The 22727-nt window shown below is 37.4% G+C and overlaps 1 protein-coding gene across 1 annotated transcript; it reads right to left on the bottom strand.

The window, feature by feature from the left end:
• Positions 1-3156: 3156 nt before the first annotated feature.
• On the bottom strand, positions 3157-22077 carry LOC116316391 (integrin alpha-M-like). Its single transcript, XM_039616597.1, has 30 exons — positions 21924-22077; positions 20169-20271; positions 19879-19982; positions 19342-19412; positions 18666-18780; positions 17058-17185; positions 16791-16936; positions 16356-16506; positions 14757-14907; positions 14452-14525; positions 14193-14313; positions 13916-14055; positions 13643-13789; positions 13339-13551; positions 13111-13244; positions 11367-11509; positions 11104-11255; positions 10857-10982; positions 9578-9651; positions 6987-7128; positions 6799-6897; positions 6625-6704; positions 6454-6540; positions 6286-6355; positions 6093-6191; positions 5903-5983; positions 5669-5779; positions 5401-5514; positions 5211-5321; positions 3157-5025 (listed from the first exon to the last, which is right to left on the bottom strand). The coding sequence occupies exons 1-30, from the start codon at positions 21958-21960 to the stop codon at positions 4927-4929; spliced, it is 3423 nt and encodes a 1140-aa protein (XP_039472531.1). The 5' UTR covers positions 21961-22077; the 3' UTR covers positions 3157-4926.
• Between the last annotated feature and the right edge of the window lie 650 nt (positions 22078-22727).

Below are 22727 nucleotides of genomic sequence, written 5' to 3'. Positions count from 1 at the left end.
CTTTTGTCAACCCACATCCGAGGTGCAAGTTTCATGTCAGTTTTTTTTAAAAAGTCTTCCTCTCTCACTGTGTGTGTGTGTGTGTGTGTGTGTGTGTGTGTGTGTGTGTGTGTGTGTGTGTGTGTGTGTTCTTAATGAGATATCTAAGAGATAGAAATGTAATAAAATGCAATGCTCTGTGGTTGATCAAGTTTTAACAATGCAAAGACTCATCATTAAAAAGAAAAAGTAAAACAGGGCATGATATAAATTACTCTGAACACTTTTAAGCCTGAAGTACGAGGATGATGACTAAAACCTAACATTACAGACAACGCCCAGATATGGAAATTTGAAAAAAGATTTGAAAAAAGAAATCATCTGAATCAAAATTAGATTTTTGGCCTTAAAAGACACGTGTAGACGTTGTATTTTTCCCCTAACTACACTGAGAGCCTCATAGTGAAAGATGGTAGACCTGACTGTTTCCAGGTGAAGTCAGCTGCAGGGGCTTCTCAGCTTAGTTTGTGCCGTGGATGTTAAGTGAAAAGTGACTGAAGAGAAGAGTGCTTAATCTATACAAGAGTAGGAAGTTATGTTTTAATATATTTGTAAATTTCTGTCATAATATTCAGGAAAAGAGGACATAAATGCAGACTGCACAGATAATCTTTGAATTGAACAAAAAGTAAGCCTTTATTATGGCAAGTAAAAAGACCTTGAATGCAAAATAAATAAAGTAGGAAAGGCACTGGAGGAAAAGCACACTAGGAAGAATGCACAGGAACACAGTATGACCCAATAAAAACACAAGCAAACTGAGGCTTTGAGTACACACAAGAGGTGAGGAGGAACAGTGGAAACAAGACAAGAACTGGGAGGAAGTAAAACTCAACTAAGTATAACAAAACTTCCTGTTTTATTTTGTGATACAGGGTACTCGGAAAATAAAACAGGAAGTAACAACAGCAAAACACTGAACACGGAGACAAGAACTGAATAAATAGACCATTATGCAAGAAACACTTAAGAACTAAACTCAAATAGCAACCTACAAAAAGCCTGACAGGAACTTACATACTGAAGTAACCAAACGGTCTAAAGATCATCAAAACAGAAAAAGAAACTGACCACACTTAGAAGTTATACACCACTGCAACAAACCACACAAAACTCAACAGGCCACCAGAGCTTCAGTGTCTGTGGTATGCCAAAAGTAGACAGTAAATATGTCCCTGGAATTATAAACACCATCATTTCATTTAAGTTCCTTTGTGTTACAGCAGCTAAAACGTTCCCTTGCTGCCGTGGTGCCTGGCCATAGTTCATACCCACCACAACTCAGGACCTAGCTTAGATATTTGCAAGTAGTAGCCAACCTTCTCCAATCTTAACCCAGACTGAAAAACTTTAATCCAATCTCACCTTACCACCTCAATGTTTTGGAGGGGACAGTTACTCCTTATTCACATTTACTCATATGTGACAAATTTGCTGTGCATGTTCTGTTTTACAGACATTCACCAACTCCATTCATCATTTATGGATAATTTATTTTTCTGTTATTTACAACTCAGTCCTTAACTTGTAGCGGATGCATAGCCACCTTTAAGTTATCTTCTCTCACACATTACCTTTAGTTAGATGACAAAGTGAAGAACTTCCGTGAGTCATTTGGTACCGGGCTGCGAGAGTTGAGTCTCGGGTGTGAAATTTATGGTTTTTTAGGGTTTTTGATCTGTTTTTGTCATTTTTTAAAATCTTTTTTATTGTTAACTTGGTTTCCCTGGGTCTTTTCCCGTGTGTTATTAATAAATTGGTACTGGTTTTATTTTATTGTATTTATTCGCAACACTTTAAAGGCCGGTCCATGAAAATATTGTCAGAAATAAACCGGTCCATGGTGCAAAAAAGGTTGGGGACCACTGCTCTACAATGTTTTAAGAGTTTATGCTTAATTAATGCTTTATTTCAACACAATTTCAACACTGCGCTAAATTCCTTACACACATGCATGTGTGCCTGTGTGCGTGCATGTGTGTGTGTGTGTTTAAACATGTGCTATTATTGTAGATAACACATACTTATCTACCTTCACACACTATTTTTATTTCATAATTCTTGCTCACATCATGCTCTTCTTAGTCAGTAATTGTTATCGTAGGCAGTTGATGTGATTCATCATTGCATTGAAATGTGAGACTGACTGAGACATTAACACTCTTAATAAGCCTCCACACTGATGTATTAACAGAGCTGCTTATAGTCGGTTAAACTGAAGAAACTATATTAGCAATTCCGAAGCACTTTACATTTATAATAATAAAGCTGCATTATTTTTGTATAATCCTTATTCTAAAAATCCAATTATACAAGAATGTGTATGTTCAATACATCATACTGCTGTCATCTTATCATTGTGTTTCTATTCTTTTTAAAAGGGAAACAATATCATATACGAAAAAATGGCATATAATTCTGCTCACATACAGTACTGCAAATAATAAACATTGAAGCAAAAAAATTCTTTTTTTTTGTTACAAATTCACAACAGAAAGCTGAAAAAATACACATCTTTTCACCAAACTGTCATGTGAAGGTGTGTGGCAGGCAGAGAGAGGCTCCAATATGCAGACACAGACTAACTGAACTCAAACAGCTTCACTGCTGAAGCTCGAGAACAAACTCAAAACAACAAGAAAAGCTAACACAACTAAACATGAGACAAGAGATTATCACGATAAAACAGGAAACAGACAGAGGGCGAGGGACAGAGAGGGCGAGAGAAACCTGACAGACACACAGAGATATGACTGGGTAAACAGACAACTAAACATAGAGACAGGATATACTTCACAGGGAGGCCCAAATAACTGACACAGGAGATGCTGGGGAGGACACACAGTGACAGACACAAAAATGGAACAGACTAAATGAACAAGTAACTAAGAACTAGAAATTCAAATGATAAAACTAGGAAGCACAAGGAAACTAAATAATATGAAATAAAGGTCAACAAGGTCCAAAAGTCCAAAAACACAAAGACAATGGGCCAACGACCCAGGCTGCATGACCTAAAGCAGCATGAATGAATCAAGTCACTTTCTACAGTTTAACAAAAATAGCTTTTTTTAGCATATATGTTGATTTTCATACATTTTGCAGTAGTCTACATGATGGCATGGAAGGTTTTTTATTAACTTTACAATATAGAGCACCCTGATCTAAATCAGCAACTGTTGTTGTGACTTGGTGCTACATAAATAAAACTGAATTGAATGGAACCATTAAATACAGTTTACATGATTAACATATAGTGTTTGCATACATTCAAACATGGAAACTTTAATTGAGCAGTAAGATTCTTCAAAAAACATCACTTGGAAAAGACACTTCCTACCATAATGCATGACAGGACTTTGCCAAAACTCACTCCATCTGCTCAGGTAGGTTCACTACATTTAATATTGTCCATTTTATTTGAGTATCCAAACTTTGTGTCTGCTTGTAATGCCTTATTTTCCGGTGTCTGCTCAGATGGTTTAATTTCAACAATTATTAAGTCTTGAAGAAGTTATAGGTTATAGGGAATGAGTGATCTTTTGTTTGCTTAAAGATCAAATGTGGTAGCATGGACACTGCTGCACACCATATTCATTCCTTAAAATATCAGGAGGGTCTTTCATATATACTTAACACAACAAAGTATGGAAATTAGTGTTTTAAAAATGCTTTTTGGTAATAAATCTTATACCATTGAAAAGCCAGTTTATTTCCCCAGAAATAGTGCCATTTGTGCCGTTTGTAGAGTTGAGTTGAGTATGTGGGTTGCGCCGATGAAAAATTTGCCAAATCGTGCTCACCAGGTTGGTCACACACTGCTGTGCCATCCCATTCTTTAACCAGCACTTGTTGCAAGTCAGCCAGTATGGTTGTGTTGGTCACTCTGGCACAAACAGGACTCCCATGCAAATCTCACAAGTGTTCACTGTGGTTGAGGTCTAGACTGCAGCCAGGCCATTACATCCTTTCCCCTCCCCAAATGTTGAAAGTACCCACTCTGTAGGGGTTAGGATTGTCTTCTTGAGGCTAGAGTTTGGTCTAGTCTTTGGAGATATGGGACTGCCACTGGTTGCAGAATCTCATCTTGATATTTCTCTGCACTGAAATGGCCTCCAGTGATGACAAGCACTGTTTTTTCCAGTGAGGGAGATGCTGCACCACGCTATCACACTGCCTCCACCAGCAATCAGCACAGAGTTCTCATAGCATTGTCCAAATCTTTTCCATACTTTAATCCTAAGATCCAACTGGTGTAGGCAGAATTTGGACTCATTGCTGAATACTACGTTCCTCCACATATTTTGGTTCCAGTACACATCTTGCAGATACCAGTGCAAACAGGGCTGATAGTTAAGGGCAGGCATGGTAGGCCTCCTGGTAGCCCCATGAGACCAGCTGTGTGCAGTCCCTTCCAGACTGTCTGTGTCGGGAGCCATTGACCATATTGTCCTGCAAACCTTGACTGCAGAGGTGTAGATGACTGTCTACAGTTCCTAAGTGCTGGCAGGGCGAGAAAACTGTCTTCTTGTGATGTTTTCTTCTTTGCAGCCAGTCTCTGACATCCCCCACTATGTGGAACTTGGCCTTCAATTTGGAGATGGTACTAGGGCTCACTCAAAATATTGCAGTAGCTTAGTTATGCGGAAAACTAGTTTGAGGTTGCCCTAAAGCACTAAAGCTCTATCCAGATCAGTCAAATGTGGGATGCTTGGAGCAGACACCAGCAGACTGTTCCAGCTATAAAAATGCTTTCCCACACTATAAGATTTTTTACCAAGAAGAACTGTTACAACAAAGGGATAATCAACCAAACACAAATTTCCTTACTTGTTTAATTTTGGTTTTAAGTTTACAGTAAATGTACAACAACAAATATGAGATTTGTTATTCTGTTTGGGATTCATTTCCATCAGTCCCCGGTTCCTGATCGGTCTCTGCATTTTCATTCATCATCTGTGAATATTTACTCTTGAAAAACCCAGCCTAGGAGTGCAAGGGGGAAAAATGAAAGTGCAGAGATCATGCATTAGACTTGCATTAAAAATTAAAGCAATTAACTATATGAGTAAATATAAACTCTTGAACTTTGTTTAAAAAATTAGACATATTCTCTAAAAACCTTTCACAGCTGTGTAATGAATTGAAAAAGTGTAAGAAGAGTCTTTCACCTTGTATAGGCCAGCAGTGAGTAAAGCCAGAAAAGCCAACCCTCCCAGGGATCCTCCTATAATCTCTTTGGTGAAATTTGGCTGCGGATATACTTCTACCTCGACTATAATCTGAGAGATAAGGTAACAGAATGTGGATGATATTGAAGCTCTTGTATAACTCAAACAAGAGAAAGTAATGCTAAATCACCTTGCGAACAGGAGGGTTGTTGTTAGACACCGTTGAAAAGTAGATGTATTGGCTTTGGTCATACTCCACAGTGGCTGTACTGGTCAAGAGGAATTTGGCAGATTGAAGTCCAATCTTAGAAAAAATGAAATGAGTTAAGCCTAAATTAGGTATTATTTGATTTAAAATGGTTATATCTGAAGATTTAACCAAGGTACTCATACATACTCAGGAACAGTTCTAAAAACAAATATTAATGAAACAATTAAAAAAAACATTCTTTAATTACCTGCTCTATCCATCCTGAACTGAGGTTAGCAGATATTTCGTATGTCCTACTCTGCAGTCTTCCCATGAATGTGTTGCACTTGAACACTCTGCACATGGCTACAGAGCAGTCCTGTGGGGGATTTAAAGAAGACTGAATGAAACAAATCTTTTATTCAGTACAATGTTATGTTTTGAATCTGTACCATGGTTCAGTTTTAACAGGTAGGTAGCAAAAGTGCAGAGGCATACTTACCACCACTTTATCCTTTTGTATCTTTGGAACAAAATCTTTGACACTTGGTTCTTCATCATTTCCTCTCTGACAGTCTGCAATCTGAAATACATTTAAAATAATGTCAGGGTGATTGGTCCTAATTTTACCTCATTCACCCATCCCACAGCTAAATTTGACCCATTTTTAGATCTTCTGATACATATATTACCTGTAGGCTGCTCAAATTCACCCAAATCTCTTTTTCACCAAGCTTCACTGGAACCTTGATCGCCACAGTGAAATTAAGCGCTCTGATATCATTTGTTACCTGAAACAAGGGGAGAAAAGAAAAAGCAGTCAAACACTATTATGGTTAGGTCTAACTCTCACAGTCATATTTATTATATTTTATTATATTTTACCTTGATTAATTGTTGGACTGGTATCTGCAAATTATTCATCCCAAAAGTGAAATTGCTGTAGCTGAGGGAGCTAAACAGATATATTTTAAACATTAAATACCTACTGTGTAAGACAAAATTTGTTACTTTGAAAATAATTTATTTTATAACAAACAGAACAACACATACTTTTCAAATGTCATGAAAATGCTGTATTTCACATCAATCCATTTCTTTTTGTAGATTTCACTTGTAGTTGCGTTCTCCTGATTTCCACTGAAAGAGAGAAGTGAAATAATTTGAACTGTATCTGTGGGGTTTTTGCTTAAATGAGAAAGACCTGTACTAAATGAGCAGTACCTGGTGGCATTAGCAGTGATAAAGATCTTCCTCTCTAGTTGAGTGTTTGTTTCGATACCATATGAGACAATGAAGAAAGCCTTGATTGAATTGAAGAAGAGAGATCAGAATGATTGCTCTTTTTTGTTAAACTGTGTAGAAATGAAAAGACAAAATCATACCACAATAACAAACCTTAGTTTTGCTCTTGAAAATTGGCTTGTCAATAGTACAGTCTGTCCTTCCACGGGATAAACCATCTTCACTGTCCAAGGACTTGCATTCAATTCTTCCCTTTATTAGAAAATAAAATGACTGCCGGATGCATTGGAAGAGCAGCAAATCAATGATGAACTGACACAGACTCGATCCTGACGCATTACCTGCTGAATGGTGAACTTCCTGTAGGAGAGTCCAGCTGGGTATGTGAGAATAACACGGCTGTTGTAGGAGTTTTCCCCTCTGTTCTCCACCGAGATTGTGACATTCAAAAGCTCATCAATGCCCACTTTAACCTCTAAGGATCTGACAGAGGACAAGAATAAAGGAAGAAGAAAACAAGACTGCACTGTGATGCTGAACTTGTAGGAGGCTAAATATAGTATAGCTTTGTGTTGAATACTAACATATTAATATTGGCTGTGAGGAAGCTCCCTATATCATTTTAATTTGCTGTCATTTGCTGGTGATCATAAAACACAAAAAATAACTGATGATGCATTATGAAAAAAGCTATTACCATCCACTGATTTTCGGACACTTATCCAGGTTTGGATCATGGAGGCCTCTGTCTAGGCAGAAATGCCCTGAGTTCTTTCTCTCAGCCAGCTCCTTCAGCTCATCCAGTGGGACATCAAAGCATTCCCAAGTCAAATAAACGCTCTCTAGTAATCTCTAGTAATCAGAATGGATGTCTCTAGGTGTCTTAGACAGATGCTGACCCACCTCAACTGGTTCCTTTCAGTGGGGAGGAGTAGCAGCTCTACTCTGATGTCTTCTCAAATGACTCTGCAGAAGACCCTGGCCTCTTTTGGAGAAAGCTAATTTCTGCTGTATCCTTTTGGGCAATTCCCAGACCTCACAGCCATAGGTGATGGGTGGGAAATAGATTTTTTGCTACAACAGACCAGTACAGCATCCACATCACTGCAGTTGCCATGTCAATCCGCCTGTCAATATCCCTCTCCACTCTCCCATTACTTGCCCTTAACACAAAGTGAGCACACCCCCACTGTTTCAGCTGAGGCCCATGGTCTCAGACTTCTGATGTTGATTCTCATTTCATCTGCTTCACACTCAACTGCAAACCATCATAGTGTACACTGGAGGTCATCATCTGATGAGGTCATAAAAGTTGTGAACAGAATTGGTGGCAAAGGACAGTCCTAGAAGAGCTCAATGCTCACCAGGAATCGGTCTGGCATACTACTCTTATGGTTGTACAGGGACTGAATGGCCTGTAACAGTAGCAGCCAAACCAAACCCCCATAAGATTCCCCAAGGGATGAGCATCAATGCCTTCTCCAATAGTTTTCCAAAGCATATGTGAACTGGTTTGACAAAGTCCCATTACACTTTCACACAACCTCACTTGGGTCAAGAGCTGGTCCGGTGTTCCATGATTATGAAAACAACTGCATTTTTTTCCTGGATCCACAGTTCAACTAATAGATGAGCTTTACTTTCCACCTTCCAGGGGGGGCTGAAGAGTGTGGTCCCTTGGAGCATACCCTTCAGCATTAGTTGGTTAGTCCCCAGGAGAGGCATCTTCAACCACCCCATACAGGGACTTCAAGAAAGCTGGGTACACTGACAGTCAAGATGTGTTTTCAAACCCAATGGTGTAGGAAAGCAACCCTCTCATCTAGCTGGGAAAACCACACCATGGGCATACAAGTATACCCAGCCTTGCTCGTTGCCTATCACTGATTTCATGTTTCTTTAATAACTGTCAATAAACCAACTTCTCAATGATTTGAGCCATGTTTCTGTCTGTCATGGTTTGTGGGAGCATTGTGCTGGATGTTTCCGGATGGCTCTTCGGTTACACCCTCAGGCAGGGCCACAAGCTTTGCACTTGAATTCCATCCACAGGCAATCACAGGAGGACTCCATCAACCAGTACGGCCTGCTGCTCCGTTCAGCCACTCTCAGTGGTCCTACCTGCCTGTCCTCCTGCCTGCCCTGCACGCTGGATAACAGTCTCTGTAACTTCATCCCTCTAGATTCTCTCACAAACGTTTATCCCCTTCGAGCTCCGCGGTCTGGCTCTGACAGTAAGCACGCAGCATCATTATCCTGCTTTGCTCTCTCTCCTCTGCTTCCCTACAGTTAAGTAATTGTTTCCTCTTCTGTTTCAGTTTTCCCACGGTCCCAATCGCAGCTTCTCTCCGCACTCACCTCCATATTTGCTCCTGTTTCCTCAGGCCTGAGTTTAACTTTCACTTTCATAGTTTGCTATTGTTTTCTCACAAAAGAAATAAAATGTATATAGTTCGCTGCTAAATTTGTGCTGAGTCTGCTTATGGGTGCATTATTCATGAGAAACTCGGTTCATGACAGTGTCTAAAGTTTAGTGAACCTCATTGCCTTCTTGGGGATTGGTATAATTTTGAACTAAATATTCCCTGCTATTGTTGGGTTTGTTTCTTTAATCTTAATATGTCGTGGTGATCTCTCAATCACATACTACCACCATTGTGTGTGTGTGTGTGTGTGTGGGTGTGGGTGTGGGTGTGGTGTGTGTGTGTGTGTGTGTGTGTGTGTGTGTTTGTGTGTGTGTGTGTGTGTGTGTGTGTTATCATTGTTGTCTCTCTTATTAGGATAAAATGATGGAGACTAAATATCAAACTGTCCCAAAATATCTATGTGCTTCAAACTTCAAGTTTTCAAGTTTAAGTGTACAAGTTATGAAACCTAGCAAGTTACTAAAAACACAAGCAAAGCTAAACAAAGTTTTGTAATTCTGCCTCACCTGGTGAAATTGAAATCCACTTCCAGGTTATCAACACATTTGTTGTCAGTTCCACAATTGATCTCAAACCGTAACTGTGGAAGAGAGTGTGATGTCAAAAATATTTATATTACACATTATTCACAGAATAAATATAAACATTGTATAGATGACTCTAGCAAACTATTTGTGTGTTCTACCCAATGCCGGGTGTAACATAAAGTAAAAAGTAGCCTTATATTTTTCAGTAATGCAGTAATGTAATGTGTTACAGTAATTACACTTCAGTTACAATTATATTGTTACTTGTGTTTCAAAGTTTCCTTTAGTTATCTGCTGGTTGGTTGGACAGAAAGGGAAAAAATATCAAAGAAAATAGTTTTTTCTTCCTGCGCACTTGTGCTAAAATTAGCCCATTTCAGTTTGTGTGTGGGAGGAGGGAAATAGTTGAGTGATCTACAGTAGAAATATGGACATTACTTTTATTTTTTATTGCACAAGAGGAGAAGACTGCAATGGTAAAATGCAAACTGCATCCAGAACAGAAACAGCTGCTGTTTGCACTGCTAACACAAATTGGATTATTGGAAGCATCTTCGCAGACAGCATGCAAGCAAAAAAACTAGCCAACAGAGGAACGTTAAAGCTGAGCGTATGCAGACCCCAGCCCAGCTGCCAGAGCCCAATCAGGTAAGAAAGGCAGTGATCAGCAGTCGAGCTTGGAGCCTCCATTTCTATTCATTAATGTTTCTAAAGGAGAATCACTGTTGCAACCATTTTGAAATCTTTTGTGTTTATATGTAAACACTAAAGGAAAGATCATATGTGTGTTCTCATTGGGATAGGGATTGCATTGGTGTGTCAAACTGTAGCCTAAGATTTATATTATTAACTTATAACTTATGAGACAATGCATTTTGGGTCATTTCATGGAGTAACAAGGAAATAATGTAATGATCAGTGTAATAAACTACTTTAGTAATTTTGTAGCACATTAAGAAAAATAACGATTAATTTCTAATACGCAACTTTTTTTGAGTAATGACCCCGAATATGTAGCTGTGCCTGCTGTTGTTACTGGGAATAAAGTTCCTAATAATATTCTGGAAAGCAGCTTGCATTTATTGCAGTGGGATTCCACTGCAGTGATGTTGATGCATGTACTTCCAGTACTTCAACTGAAATCTCTCCAGAAGGTATTCTTCAAGTGCATGCCAATAAAAAACACAATTAAAAAAATAATTTTATAAAGTCTGCCCTCAGATATCTGGTTAATAAAGTACCTATAAAGGTTACTTACAGGATAAATGGTTGCTGTTTGAGCCTGCTGGGCAAGGCTTGGTCTGAGATTTCTGTTTGAGGGCAAACCATCAAACTTGAATTTGAGCTCATTGGAAAGTGAATTGAGAGCATCTTCTGGACAGGCCTGCAAGAAGAGATGAGTGCTGAGTTTAGATTCAGTGTTGGATGACTTAAAAACAAAATGGAAATCAAAATATAATGTTACACCAAGTTGAACTTTCTCTGATGTTGTTATTTGGTTTTACCTCAACAAGGAACTTCACAGTTGAGCAATTTTTTCTTATTAAGTCCACAGTAAGTGATCCTGACTGCTCTCGTTTCCCACCAACATATGCTCGGTTGCTTGGAGGTTTGCGAGTGGCATCCAGTGTTAAAGTGTAATTAATCCTTGCTTGAGCTGGAATAAATCAGTGTTTGATTTCATAGCTGCAATTTACATACATTTAGAAAACATTAAATTGCTGGGCAGTGGCTTTGTAGTTCAGAAAAAGCAAGGAGAATGATGAACCTGTGTTGACTGTAGACACTCTGCTCATGGTAAAGCAAATTTCAGCTGTGTTCTCCAATGGTTTTGAGCAGATTACATTCTGAGTAGGGATTTGGATTGGGCTGAATGACACCTCAGCTTTAACCATTACTATAGGTCTTGATCTAGAAAGTAGGAAAACACATGTGAACAAGATTTGACTTTTTGTTCTGACCTGAATTAGTAACAAGACTTCAGTCTAATATTTCCTTTGCCCTAACATTTCACATGAACAACTACAGCTCAAACATTTTGAAACATTTAACATCTAATAGTCCTGAAATCTTTTAAATGATAGATGATGATTTATGGAATAATGAATTATAAATCAGGAATGCTTTTAAACAGAATATCTATGTAGGTGTACACCTACATATACCTGTGGTGTAACTTCATCGTATTAATGGGTAGAATAAATGATACCTATTTGATCATGTCAGCAGTGCTGAAACACATGGTATTGTATGAAAACGTTTTTGATATTGCATGCATTTCAATTTCTGTATGAACAAAGTTACTGTTTCACACATTTATTGCTTTTTTTAAAATCAGCAGAGCATTTTTCATCATGTGGTAAAATTATTTGAAAAAAATGTCTAATCCTTTTGACTCGTAAACTTTTTTCTATGATTGTGTGTTTATGTATTTGAACGGATGATCTGATATCGTCGTGTTGGTGTTGTTCCCAGATCATCATGAAAATGTTGTTCCAGGTTCAACATTGCAAGTGACCAATCACATTGTTGTGACGTTATTTTTTTGCGCGCCAAGCCATTCGTGCACTTATGAAATTCCAATGTTGCAAGGACAATATCAATTTTGCTTACCGTTTATTAAAGGGTTGGGGTTAGGGTTGTGGTCCGTTGATCGGCGGACAGAGGCGGTTTCTCGCAGCTTAAGTACAGTTTTTTGTTTTACGGCGGTTTTTCCCGAAGTCGCAACCGTATGACATCACAACATTCTGATTGGTCACTTGCAATGTTGATCCTGGAACAACATTTAGTATGATGATCCGGGAACAACACCAACACGACGATATCAGATCGTGTGTATTTGGACATTTTGATTCTATCTTATTTAATATTCTACAGTTCAGTTTACGTTCCTGGTTTTGGCTCTTTTAGTTTTGTTTCTGCTTTGTGTAATATTTGTATTTTGTGGTCTTAGTTTTGTCGTCTAGTCTTTAGGTACCTCTTACCGTGCCTCCCCTGTGCACTGCGTTCCATGTTTAGCCACTCTTGTGTTAATGTTTGTTTATCTCTTGTCCCTGTGTTTTATGTTCCCTCCTGTTACCCCAGTCTGTTGTGTCCCCTTGTCAGGTTACTCCCTGTCCTAATGTCAAGTTCATGTGTCTTAGTCATCTCCGTCTGCTGTGTGTCTGCTCTTTTCTTTTCTTTTGTTCCATCTTCACTCCTAGTCATTGATTCCAAGTTTCTTAGTCCTAGCTTCCAGTTTATCTTTTGTTTGTTTCTAATACTTCTAGACAACAGTTTTACCCTCGATCTGTATTTCTTTAAAAATCATAAATCCCTTATAATGAATGACTCAATCATTTATGATAAATTCATTGATATATAACCTATGTGCAGTTCTTATTATGGTGACCTGTCAAATTTGCCTAAGATTTGACAGGTAGTGCATTTGTTAAGATTGCAAATGAACAACAATGGTGGAATTACCACAGATAACAATAATACATGACTGGACTATCTGGACTGTGACTTACCTCAGTAAAACAACTTTACCCTTTGAACCCACCGCTAAGTCAGGAAGTTCATCCCCACTCTGGTCAAAAGACGACTGACTGATTGACAGGCCAAAGAACTTCAGTCCTGACTGGACCTGAGAGCCAATAATTCTCTGTGTACATGAAAACATTTTAATTAGTTAAGCTGCAGATTGTATATTGATAAATAAGTTTAGTCATCTTTGTGAATTCCTCGATGTTGTGTACCTGTGAGTAAGTAGGACTGATTCTTCCTCCTCCTTCACTGTGGAATATGTAGATGCTGCCTTCACCATTATTCTCCAAAGGTGCTCCAACTGCCAAATCCCTGAATCCATCTGAGTTTAGATCAGGCAGAACAGCAAGAGAAGAGCCAAACCTTCCTTTGACAGCTGCATGTCCTCTTAGTACTAACGCATCATCAAAATTACACTCCACAAACTGAAAGCAGGAGAGTGAATATTTTATGGTCATTAAGAAAGTTGACAAATAAACCGATTAATTTAACTGCAGTAGATAAACTGTGATTTACCAAACCAGTTAATCTGCAAACATAAACTCTTCCCTCTCTATCAGGCTCCGTGTACATTGGGGCTGATATGAAGATTAGATCAGTGATGTCATCATTATTTATGTCCATGGTACACACCTCTGCCCCAAAATATTCACCAGTCTGATACTGTGTAAGAAACACATTATTGATGAAAATAATCGCATAAAGCCAAATGAAAACAATTTGTATTTAAGAAAGTATTTACTACCAGTTTATAATCCCATTCAGTTTTGTCTTGCTGTAAATTCATACCTGTGATGCCAATGGCTCTATTTTTTGGTTTTCAAAGCTTTCTCTGTTAACAGCGACCACAACTCCTCTGTGTTTATATCTTGGAGCACCAACAATTGTCAGGGAACCACTTTGGGTTTGAGCAGTTGCCATGGAGTAACCTAGAATTTAGGTAGCCAAAAAGAGAAATGGATATGGAATCTGATACAAGTGTTTGTGTGAAAGAATTACAGCAAAGCTGTGTGTATAGATGAACACATGTGTATGAGTTAGATTGTTAAAGCTGTAACATTCTTACCAAGATAACTGTCAGGCTCCAAAGACACATCCTCATATGTTTTCACCTTCTGGCCTCCTGTTGTGTATTGCACGTAGCCTCCCCTCCACTGGTTTGCACCAACAATAGACATTTGAATTCCCTACAATGCAGACAGGAAATATATTTTATATACAATTTATTTTACCTTTAAAATCTAGACTCTTGTTTTTATAAAAAGTGTGTGAATCTTTCGTTCTATGACTAGACTGTCTGTTGAATTTCAGGTAGTTTCATTTACCTCGGGCACAATAACTGCACTGAATCCCTCTTGAGACATTTCCATTTTCAGTGAGACTCCACCGGTTTGAGATCCTGTAAAAATATAAAATATATAAAGGTTTATTGATAGACACAATACAACTCATTACACCAGTAATTTAGTGTAATGATATCTGTTTATTATAAAGGTGCTTCAGTAGTTATTTTTCATTTCACTAATGCTTAGTGAAATTGACCTTTAGCCACAAGCAATGATACAATAATGCAATGTAACATTTACAGAAACTTTATCAAAGCTTGCTAAATGTTGAATATATGATTTACCTTCAATGGAAAAAATTTTGTCCTGCAAACTCTGCCGGATTATTTCAAGTGCGTTGAAGTTCTGCACTTGAAACACGTGATTGTCTGAGGGAGACGATGCAATGGTGCGCAGTTCTTTTTTTGCTTCAGGCTGAATAAATGCATTCCCCACCTAGGGTTGTTTAAAAATGGTAAAATGGTAAATGGCCTGTATTTATATAGCGCCTTTATGGTCCCTAAGGACCCCAAAGCGCTTTACATATCCAGTCATTCACCCATTCACGCACACATTCATACACTGGTGATGGCAAGCTACGTTGTAGCCACAGCCACCCTGGGGCGCACTGACAGAGGCGAGGCTGCCGGACACTGGCGCCACCGGGCCCTCTGACCACCACCAGTAGGCAACGGGTGAAGTGTCTTGCCCAAGGACACAACGACCGAGACTGTCCGAGCCGGGGCTCGAACCGGCAACCTTCCGATTACCGAAAAAATGTGTTTACATTTTCATGCAAAATTATTTACTGATTTTATTAAAACTTTAATACAGTTTAATACAAAGTTTAATACAGTCTGTTTAATACAGACATTAATACAGTCTATGTTTCCATTATTAATTTTGCTTTTTCATTTATTGAAATTTAAGGATGGTACTGTAATTAGATACCACTCCTGCATATTCGATTATCAGCTGTAAATGCTGGGAGTGTAAATGCAGCTCCTCGTCGAGTTCAATTCAATTTAATTTTATTTATACAGCGCCAAATCATAACAGCCATCGCCTCAAGGCGCTTTATATTGTAAGGAAGACCCTACAATAATACATACAGAGAAAAAACCAACAATCATATGACCCCCTATGAGCAAGCACTTTGGGAAGGAAAAACTCCCTTTTAACAGGAAGAAACCTCCAGCAGAACCAGGCTCAGGGAGGGACGGCCGTCTGCCGTGCAGATGCAGAGAGGTCTATTAACACATAGTGAGTGAGAAAGGTGACTGAAAAAGAAATAATCAATGCATTATGGGAATCCCCCAGCAGCCTACGTCTATTGCAGCATAACTAAGGGAGGATTCAGGGTCACCTGATCCAGCCCTAACTATATGCTTTAGTAAAAAGGAAAGTTTTAAGCCTAATCTTGAAAGTAGACATGGTGTCTGTCTCTCGAATCCAAACTGGAAGCTGGTTCCACAGAAGAGGGGCCTGAAAACTGAAGGTTCTCCCTCCCATTCTACTTCTCCCAGTCTAGGAACAACAAGTAAGCCTGCAGTGCAAGAGCAAAGTTCTCCATTGGGGTGATATGGTACTATAAGGTCATTAAGATAAGATGGAGCCTGATTATTTAAGACCTTGTTTGTGAGGAGCAGGATTTTGAATTCCATCCTGGTTTTAACAGGGAGCCAATGAAGGGAAGCCAATCGAGGCGAAATTAACATTAACAATAGTGTAAAAACAGTGTGATGGTATGGCCCTGGTTTCCATGGTTTCTGGAGGTGTGTAGGTGGCTCATTACTTTGCTCCATATACTGTAGGATCATGTGACTGTAGTCCAATAAATAACCAAAACACATTATTAGCATAAAATTCAACATTATGCAGATTTAAATAATGGAGGTACTTACCCCAATCGCAAATCGAACAATGTTTTGATTTCCTGCTAGCTGTGCTGCATTTCCTAGGTCATACCGGTCATTAGATTGTCCATCAGTAATTACTATCAAGACTTTCTTCACATCTGGTCTGGAACCTCTTTGTGGTGTGAAAACGTTGTTTCTGTCAAATTAAAAATAAACAAATCTAATTTCAATATAAAACATGTTTTACAGTGCATATTTTGATCATAGAGTAAATTGCATGAATGATTATTACTTTGGCATGCATCCATCTGTTTTGTATTATCGCTCATGGACAGTTTAGTATTTTGCAAATCTAGCTAAATTCTTGCATCAGTCAATACAGGTTTTAGTGTGGTCAGTCTCACAAAAAAATTATCTGCACAGGAAGTCTGTCAAGATCATTTAACTTTAATGCTTCAGTAATATCATTGTAACCCTTACACAACATGTCTGATGGCCTTAGCTGTATGAGTAGATCCCCCCAGCTGTGTGATTCCATCGATTTCAGTCTTCAGTGATCCAGATGAGGAAAATTTCTTGAAATAAAAATGAACCCGAGGTAACGAGGAGAACTGGGAAACAGAAAACTGAAAAAAAGGGAGAAACAATATTCAAAAAATATAAAATAGCCCTGTTTTATGGAGAAAAGCAGGTGAAACTATTTGTGTCTGTAATATGATATGACTGACAGGTAGTACAGTGTCTTACCTGTGCATCAACTGACAGAAATGACTTGATTAGATCTTCCACAAACTTCGTCATTGTTTGAAAATCAGAGGTAGATACGCTGCCTGAACCATCCAACAGAAAAGCAATGTCTACTTGTGTCGGGCACACTATCAAAGAGAATTGAAATTGATTATTTTAGGTGAATTTTAACACTTTAGCAAATCGACTATGAATACCCACATATTTAGAGGATTAGTCTTTTAGAAGAAGAAAGAAAAGAAGAAATTAAGATTAAGAGATTAAATTAGTTTAAATGAGTCTTGAAAATGCTTATAGAAGCCTAATTTTGTTATTAAATTAATTTAGTTATTTGTAGCCTTGATTTTTGCATTCAATTCTAATAACTTTAATTTTCTTCCTGTATTACAATAATAGAATCCATGGTTTGTGCAGGGGGGGGGGGAGGGGGGATGGTGGAGATTTGGACAATACTTTTATTTTATTTTAATTTTTGTTTTTATTTTTTGATCATGAAGGGACACGAGCATGATGGTAACATGCAAACCCCATCCAGGACAAAAACAGCTGCATTAAACTGCTAACACAACATCAGATGTTTGCAAACATCTGTACAGACAGCATGCTAACACAACGCTTTGAATCAACCCAGAATGATGTTAAAGCTGAGTGTATACAGCATTGTGTTCAAACTTACAACACTACAGACCCTCTGTGCTGTATGTTCTTGTTAGGGTTGGAATTTGTGTTAGTGTGAGCGACAGTAGCCTCATGTTTACGTTGTTCTTATGTAACAGGAATACACCGTAATGTAACACACAGCAACACAAATTATTTTCTCCAGGAAACCATATTACATTACTTATTTGCATACGGAGCTTTAAAGAAGTTGTAAGTAGCTTTAGAGGGAAGTCAAAAGTTCTCAGTCTCCCTCTGATTTTTTTCCCCAAAGATCTTGTGTGTCTGTACTAGTCTTTTTGCATTTTGTCATGCATTGCATAACCCAAACAACCAGGCTTAGTTTCATTTTGTAATGAATTGGAAATCAAAGGTGTGTGTGTGTGTGGGGGGGTATTTGCACTTACACTTTCATTTTACATGCAGATATGGTTATTCCATTCTGAATAATTGAAGAGACCATCTCAAAAAAAATTCTGAACCTTGGAATCAAATTACTTTTTATGCTGTAGATTTAATCTTGGCTAGCTCAGATTTTACCAGCATTTGTTTCAGTGTTGATGAATTCAGGGCAAATCCCTCCAGAAAAGCTCTTTGGATAAAACTACAATACAATTATTCCAAACAGACAATCTGAAATAAGGCTTAGAGGGGAAAACTGTAAATAAAAAAAACAAAAAAATCAACAACTCATACAACTTATACATTCATCCTTGAGTATTCACATCTCACACAAACGTAATTTTCTATTTACTGTTTCTGATTAACCCTTAATTGCTGGAATATATAAGGGAAGTCTCGAGACAGTTTCAATTGATTTCAGATTATACAAGCACAAATATAAATAATTATAAGACTATGTTCAGCTAAAAATGCAAGAGATTTTTATTAAGGAGGCACCGGGACTCTAATTATTAAGGGCACATTTTCACAAACTCCATTTATTGTTACCGTCTGGAGAAGAAGGTATGGGCAGTCCAAATGTATTAGATCGGTCCATGTGAAAGCACACACCGTTGTACATGGTGATACTTTTGCAGTCCTTTGGAATGGTTGGACCACACACCTGAGAGGAGACAAAGTCAAGTTCCCATAAAGTCCCATAAACAACAGTTCATTCCTTATAAAATCAACCAAAACTAAAAAAAAATCTCACATGATCCAGCAGAATATGAAGATTTTAAAAAATAACTTCAGTCTATTTAAAGCCATTCAAATGTGTTCCTTAATGCTATTAAAAAATCCATGTTAGAGGCCACCAAAGTATCTGGGGTGTGTAAAAAAATTTTTGTGCATATATGTTTTTAAATAACATTTTTCCTCGAACCTTTTTAAGTTTTCGGGCTTATAAACTCATTTAGGTTTTAATGCAGCTTAAATATGTAAAACTTGAATTAAAAAGAAACACATATTCAAATTAAAGAGACAAAATTTTGCATTGACTTCTACTTCATTGAATATGCTGAAGTTATTGTAAACCCTGATTCTGTGAAGGACAGATGGGAGGCACACTGGTTTTTCATGGGATGACCTTCATGCAACAATAACAAGACATATAAGGATAGAGGATGTTGATCCTCAGTGCTTTTAACAAAGTACTTGTAGTGTCTGCAGTTCAGTAACTCACCACAGTGTTTTGTGTCGTGGGATCACTTTTCATTGTCAGACCAAGAGAAATGTTTACTGCAAAATCTGGTGCTGTATTGAAAGTGTATTGAAAATTTAAATACTAATAAAAGGCAATTGAAAGGAAGAAAACAAGACTTAAATCGATGACTGCAAAGAACCATGACTGAAACACTTCCCCATTTGATATGACAAGTGTTAGACATTGAAACTTCTCTCAACTGTAAACCAGGATGTAAAACAGGGAGCTTTACTATCAATGCATATAGGATTCAGTTTCACTATTGCTTCATTTTAAAGTTTTAAATAATTACAAAAGAAACATTGTAACAATAACATTATTAATAACATTGACTTCTTTGCTTATTTTACTTCATCATTTGGCAAGATAATATTAGTTTTGAAGTCTCGATGTTACTTACTAAGATATTTACTTATTGTGATTTGAGTTAAACAAGTTTCTGTGCCAGCGTCTGTGGGGAATTTCTTTGATGTCAACATGGTTACTGTCAGAGTTTCATCACATTTGGTTACCTACCTTCAATTTGGATATTTTGGCAGTTTGGGGAAGACGTGGTGCAGCTATATACTTTCCCTCTTCCATTTTGTGAATACTGTTCAAGGGGAGCACTGACGAGCAAACTGAGGAAATAAATTCAGACAATGATGAAGTCTAGAGTGCAAACTGTGGTTAAATAAACTCCATATGTTTCCTGTTAAGAAGTATTATATCCTTGTTTGCTTATTACTGTGGGCCCTAACAGAAATGATTGTTAAACATGCAGTTATAGATCGACATCCAACATAACAATGTATGTTGTGACTTACTCTGATTGTCTTTGAACCACCTGGTACCCAAAACCAGCAGCAGAGTTATTCAGGGCCTTCCAAGCCGCGGGATCAATATTGAAACAAAGTGCAGCATTTAACACTGAGAATTAAAGAAGAAAGAAGAACATCAGTAGTTTTATTTAAAGCCACTGTAAAGGATAATAATGTGGTTATATTATCTCTAATTCTAATCACATATGAGGAACTCCATACAGTGTATGTGTTACTTTCATTCCACCTCTGGAATCCAGTCACACCTTTCCTTAGTTACCACTAGAGAGCACCAAAGTCAGATACTAGATTTGAACATACTGGCAGGTAATTATTCACTTGAAAAACATACTTAAGATTTTATTATGGAATTAGTTGTGTGTCTTTGATTCTTATATCTTACTCCATCTGTCAAAAGCAAAATACTGACACTTAAAGACGTTAAAGATGCTGTTGCTATACTATAGTATGAAAAACTATTAATATACTGTGTACATTTACAGACCATTTGCTTATTTTACAGTACTAAAAATTAAACTGTGTAGAAAATTTCACTGGTGTGCATATTCATCTTTCCTCCTGAACTGTCTGTCAGATTCATCAATACGTGCCACACCCATACACAAGTAACAAAAAAAACTCTCTGTGGAAGTTGATACTGCGAATGTAAATGCCCAAAGAAGAAATTAAAGTCATTCCCATGTGATTGCTTTTGATATTAAAATACTACACAGAACCTAAAATTATTTCTGCTATGACTACTGTCCAGTAAAAATTGTGTATTGTTGCGATCCTACAGCTGTCCGGTTATTTATTTTTGCCACACAAATAAAGCCTTCCTTTTATGGACATGCTAACAGCAGTCAATATGTCACATAGTGCTAACGCTTTTTTGTTTCCTGCTTCATGTCACAGTATTCAACAATGACAGTGTCATTATTTCAAAGTTTTGCGAAACCTATTTTGAAATACATTTCGTAAGAGTGGTACGCCCTCAAGTTCTGCTTTTTCTTATTGTCACAGGTTTGGATATTTTCAACATCAGTTAAAGAAAAAATGTACTTCTTCACTTGTTTGCTTTTTTTCATATGTGCATTTATATTTTTCAGGTGTATTTTTACATGGATGTGAAGGTATATTAGCGCTCAGTTAAAAAATAAAATAAAACAAACATTAAAAAAATAAAAATAACGAATTTAAAAAATAACCACCTGTGGCAAAGGTGAGTTGGATGGATGAAGTATGATGTCACCGTGGTGTAAAAAGTCCTGTTTTTTGTAGCCCTGCACAAGGTAGTAAGGCAGATATGATAAATTTATTATCTATGTATCTTAAATCCAGTTTCACCATTTTTTAATGGTTTATAATCAAGTGTTTAGTTTGTTTGAGTAAATCTATTTATGAAAGACTTCTTCAATCAGTGAATTTCAACAACAAAAAAATGATGCTATTTACAGCTAGAAGCTAACTGAGCTAATCGCACATTTAATTTGTGTTAGCAGAGGCTAAAACGCTAATACAGTAACGACCATCACTAAAGTATTTCTAACTGATATTATTTCACTACATGATTTATAGTCCTTGCTGGTTTTTAATACAACAGTTTTTTCATTTAAAATGTTGCTGTCTTGTGTGTATTTAGTAGGAACACTTGTAGCTTTAATTTAGCTTTAGTTTGTTTAAAGGCCTGTAATGTTTTCAATATTTGCACACATTTATTATTACAGAGTGAAAAATCAGAAGGCACAAAACTTGTCTTACCTGATGAGAACAGTGTAGCATGAATTATCCAGTCCATTGTGTTAGTCCCATGAAAAATAATTCAAGCGTTTGTTTGGGGGGGTTTTGATTTTTGTTTTTTTTTAGTTGAGTGTTCTGCTCAAAGTGTCACAACAGTTGTTGAAACCAAAATGCAGAAATCATAGGGTGTGATAACAAAGGTAAGGCAACCATTTAAAGCAATTCTTTGGCAGGAGGAGTCACAATGATTACAGCACTGTCAGTAGTAGACAAAGGTGGCTAAAGTACCGACATTACTTGCTTAAATAGAAGTACAGATACTAGTGTTAAAAATAGTCCAAACTTAAATAAAAGTGAAAAAGTACTGGCTCTGAAATGCACTCAAGGTAAAAAAGTAAAAGTAGCTCCTTGAAGAACATTTCTACCACCTCTTTTTATTGAAATATTGCTAACTGAACCTTCTACTGCATTAATGTGAAAGAATAGAAACTTTATTTAAGTCTAAACTTTAATTCTAATAAAGGAATTATATTTCACAATAATTTCAGTTGAGAGGATCAGTAGATTTTCTCAGTGTTCCAGCTGTGATCAGTCTGTGACCTGCTGCTCTTTGTCGATTTACACAACTGAATTCAACAAGACGTCAGCAGATGTTTTACGAGTTGTCCTGGTTGATTTTCATCCTCTACACTAACACCATTTATGCTGTCTTTATATTATACACTATCGGCCCGAGTCTTGCCTTAATCGTGTGTCGTTCATCTTGTAGCATGGGGTAACGAGAAGCGATTAACACCCTCACAACCAGCTCCTGATCATCAACCA

The sequence above is a fragment of the Oreochromis aureus genome, linkage group 8 (genome assembly GCF_013358895.1).
Source record: "Oreochromis aureus strain Israel breed Guangdong linkage group 8, ZZ_aureus, whole genome shotgun sequence".
Lineage (NCBI taxonomy): Eukaryota > Metazoa > Chordata > Actinopteri > Cichliformes > Cichlidae > Oreochromis > Oreochromis aureus.
Note: the sequence above shows the minus strand (reverse complement) of the source record. Positions and strands in the feature narration are given on the sequence as shown.

Bases quoted from the DNA above. Each gene is read 5' to 3' on its own strand.
- LOC116316391 (XM_039616597.1), bottom strand. From the start codon at position 21,960: ATGGACTGGATAATTCATGCTACACTGTTCTCATCAG. The intron at 6,192-6,285 runs GTAAAATATAAT...CCCTTGTTTCAG, and splicing joins CAGTCCAACAATTAATCAAG to GTAACAAATGATATCAGAGC. The intron at 5,026-5,210 runs GTGAAAGACTCT...TTGCACTCCTAG, and splicing joins TCACTGCTGGCCTATACAAG to GCTGGGTTTTTCAAGAGTAA.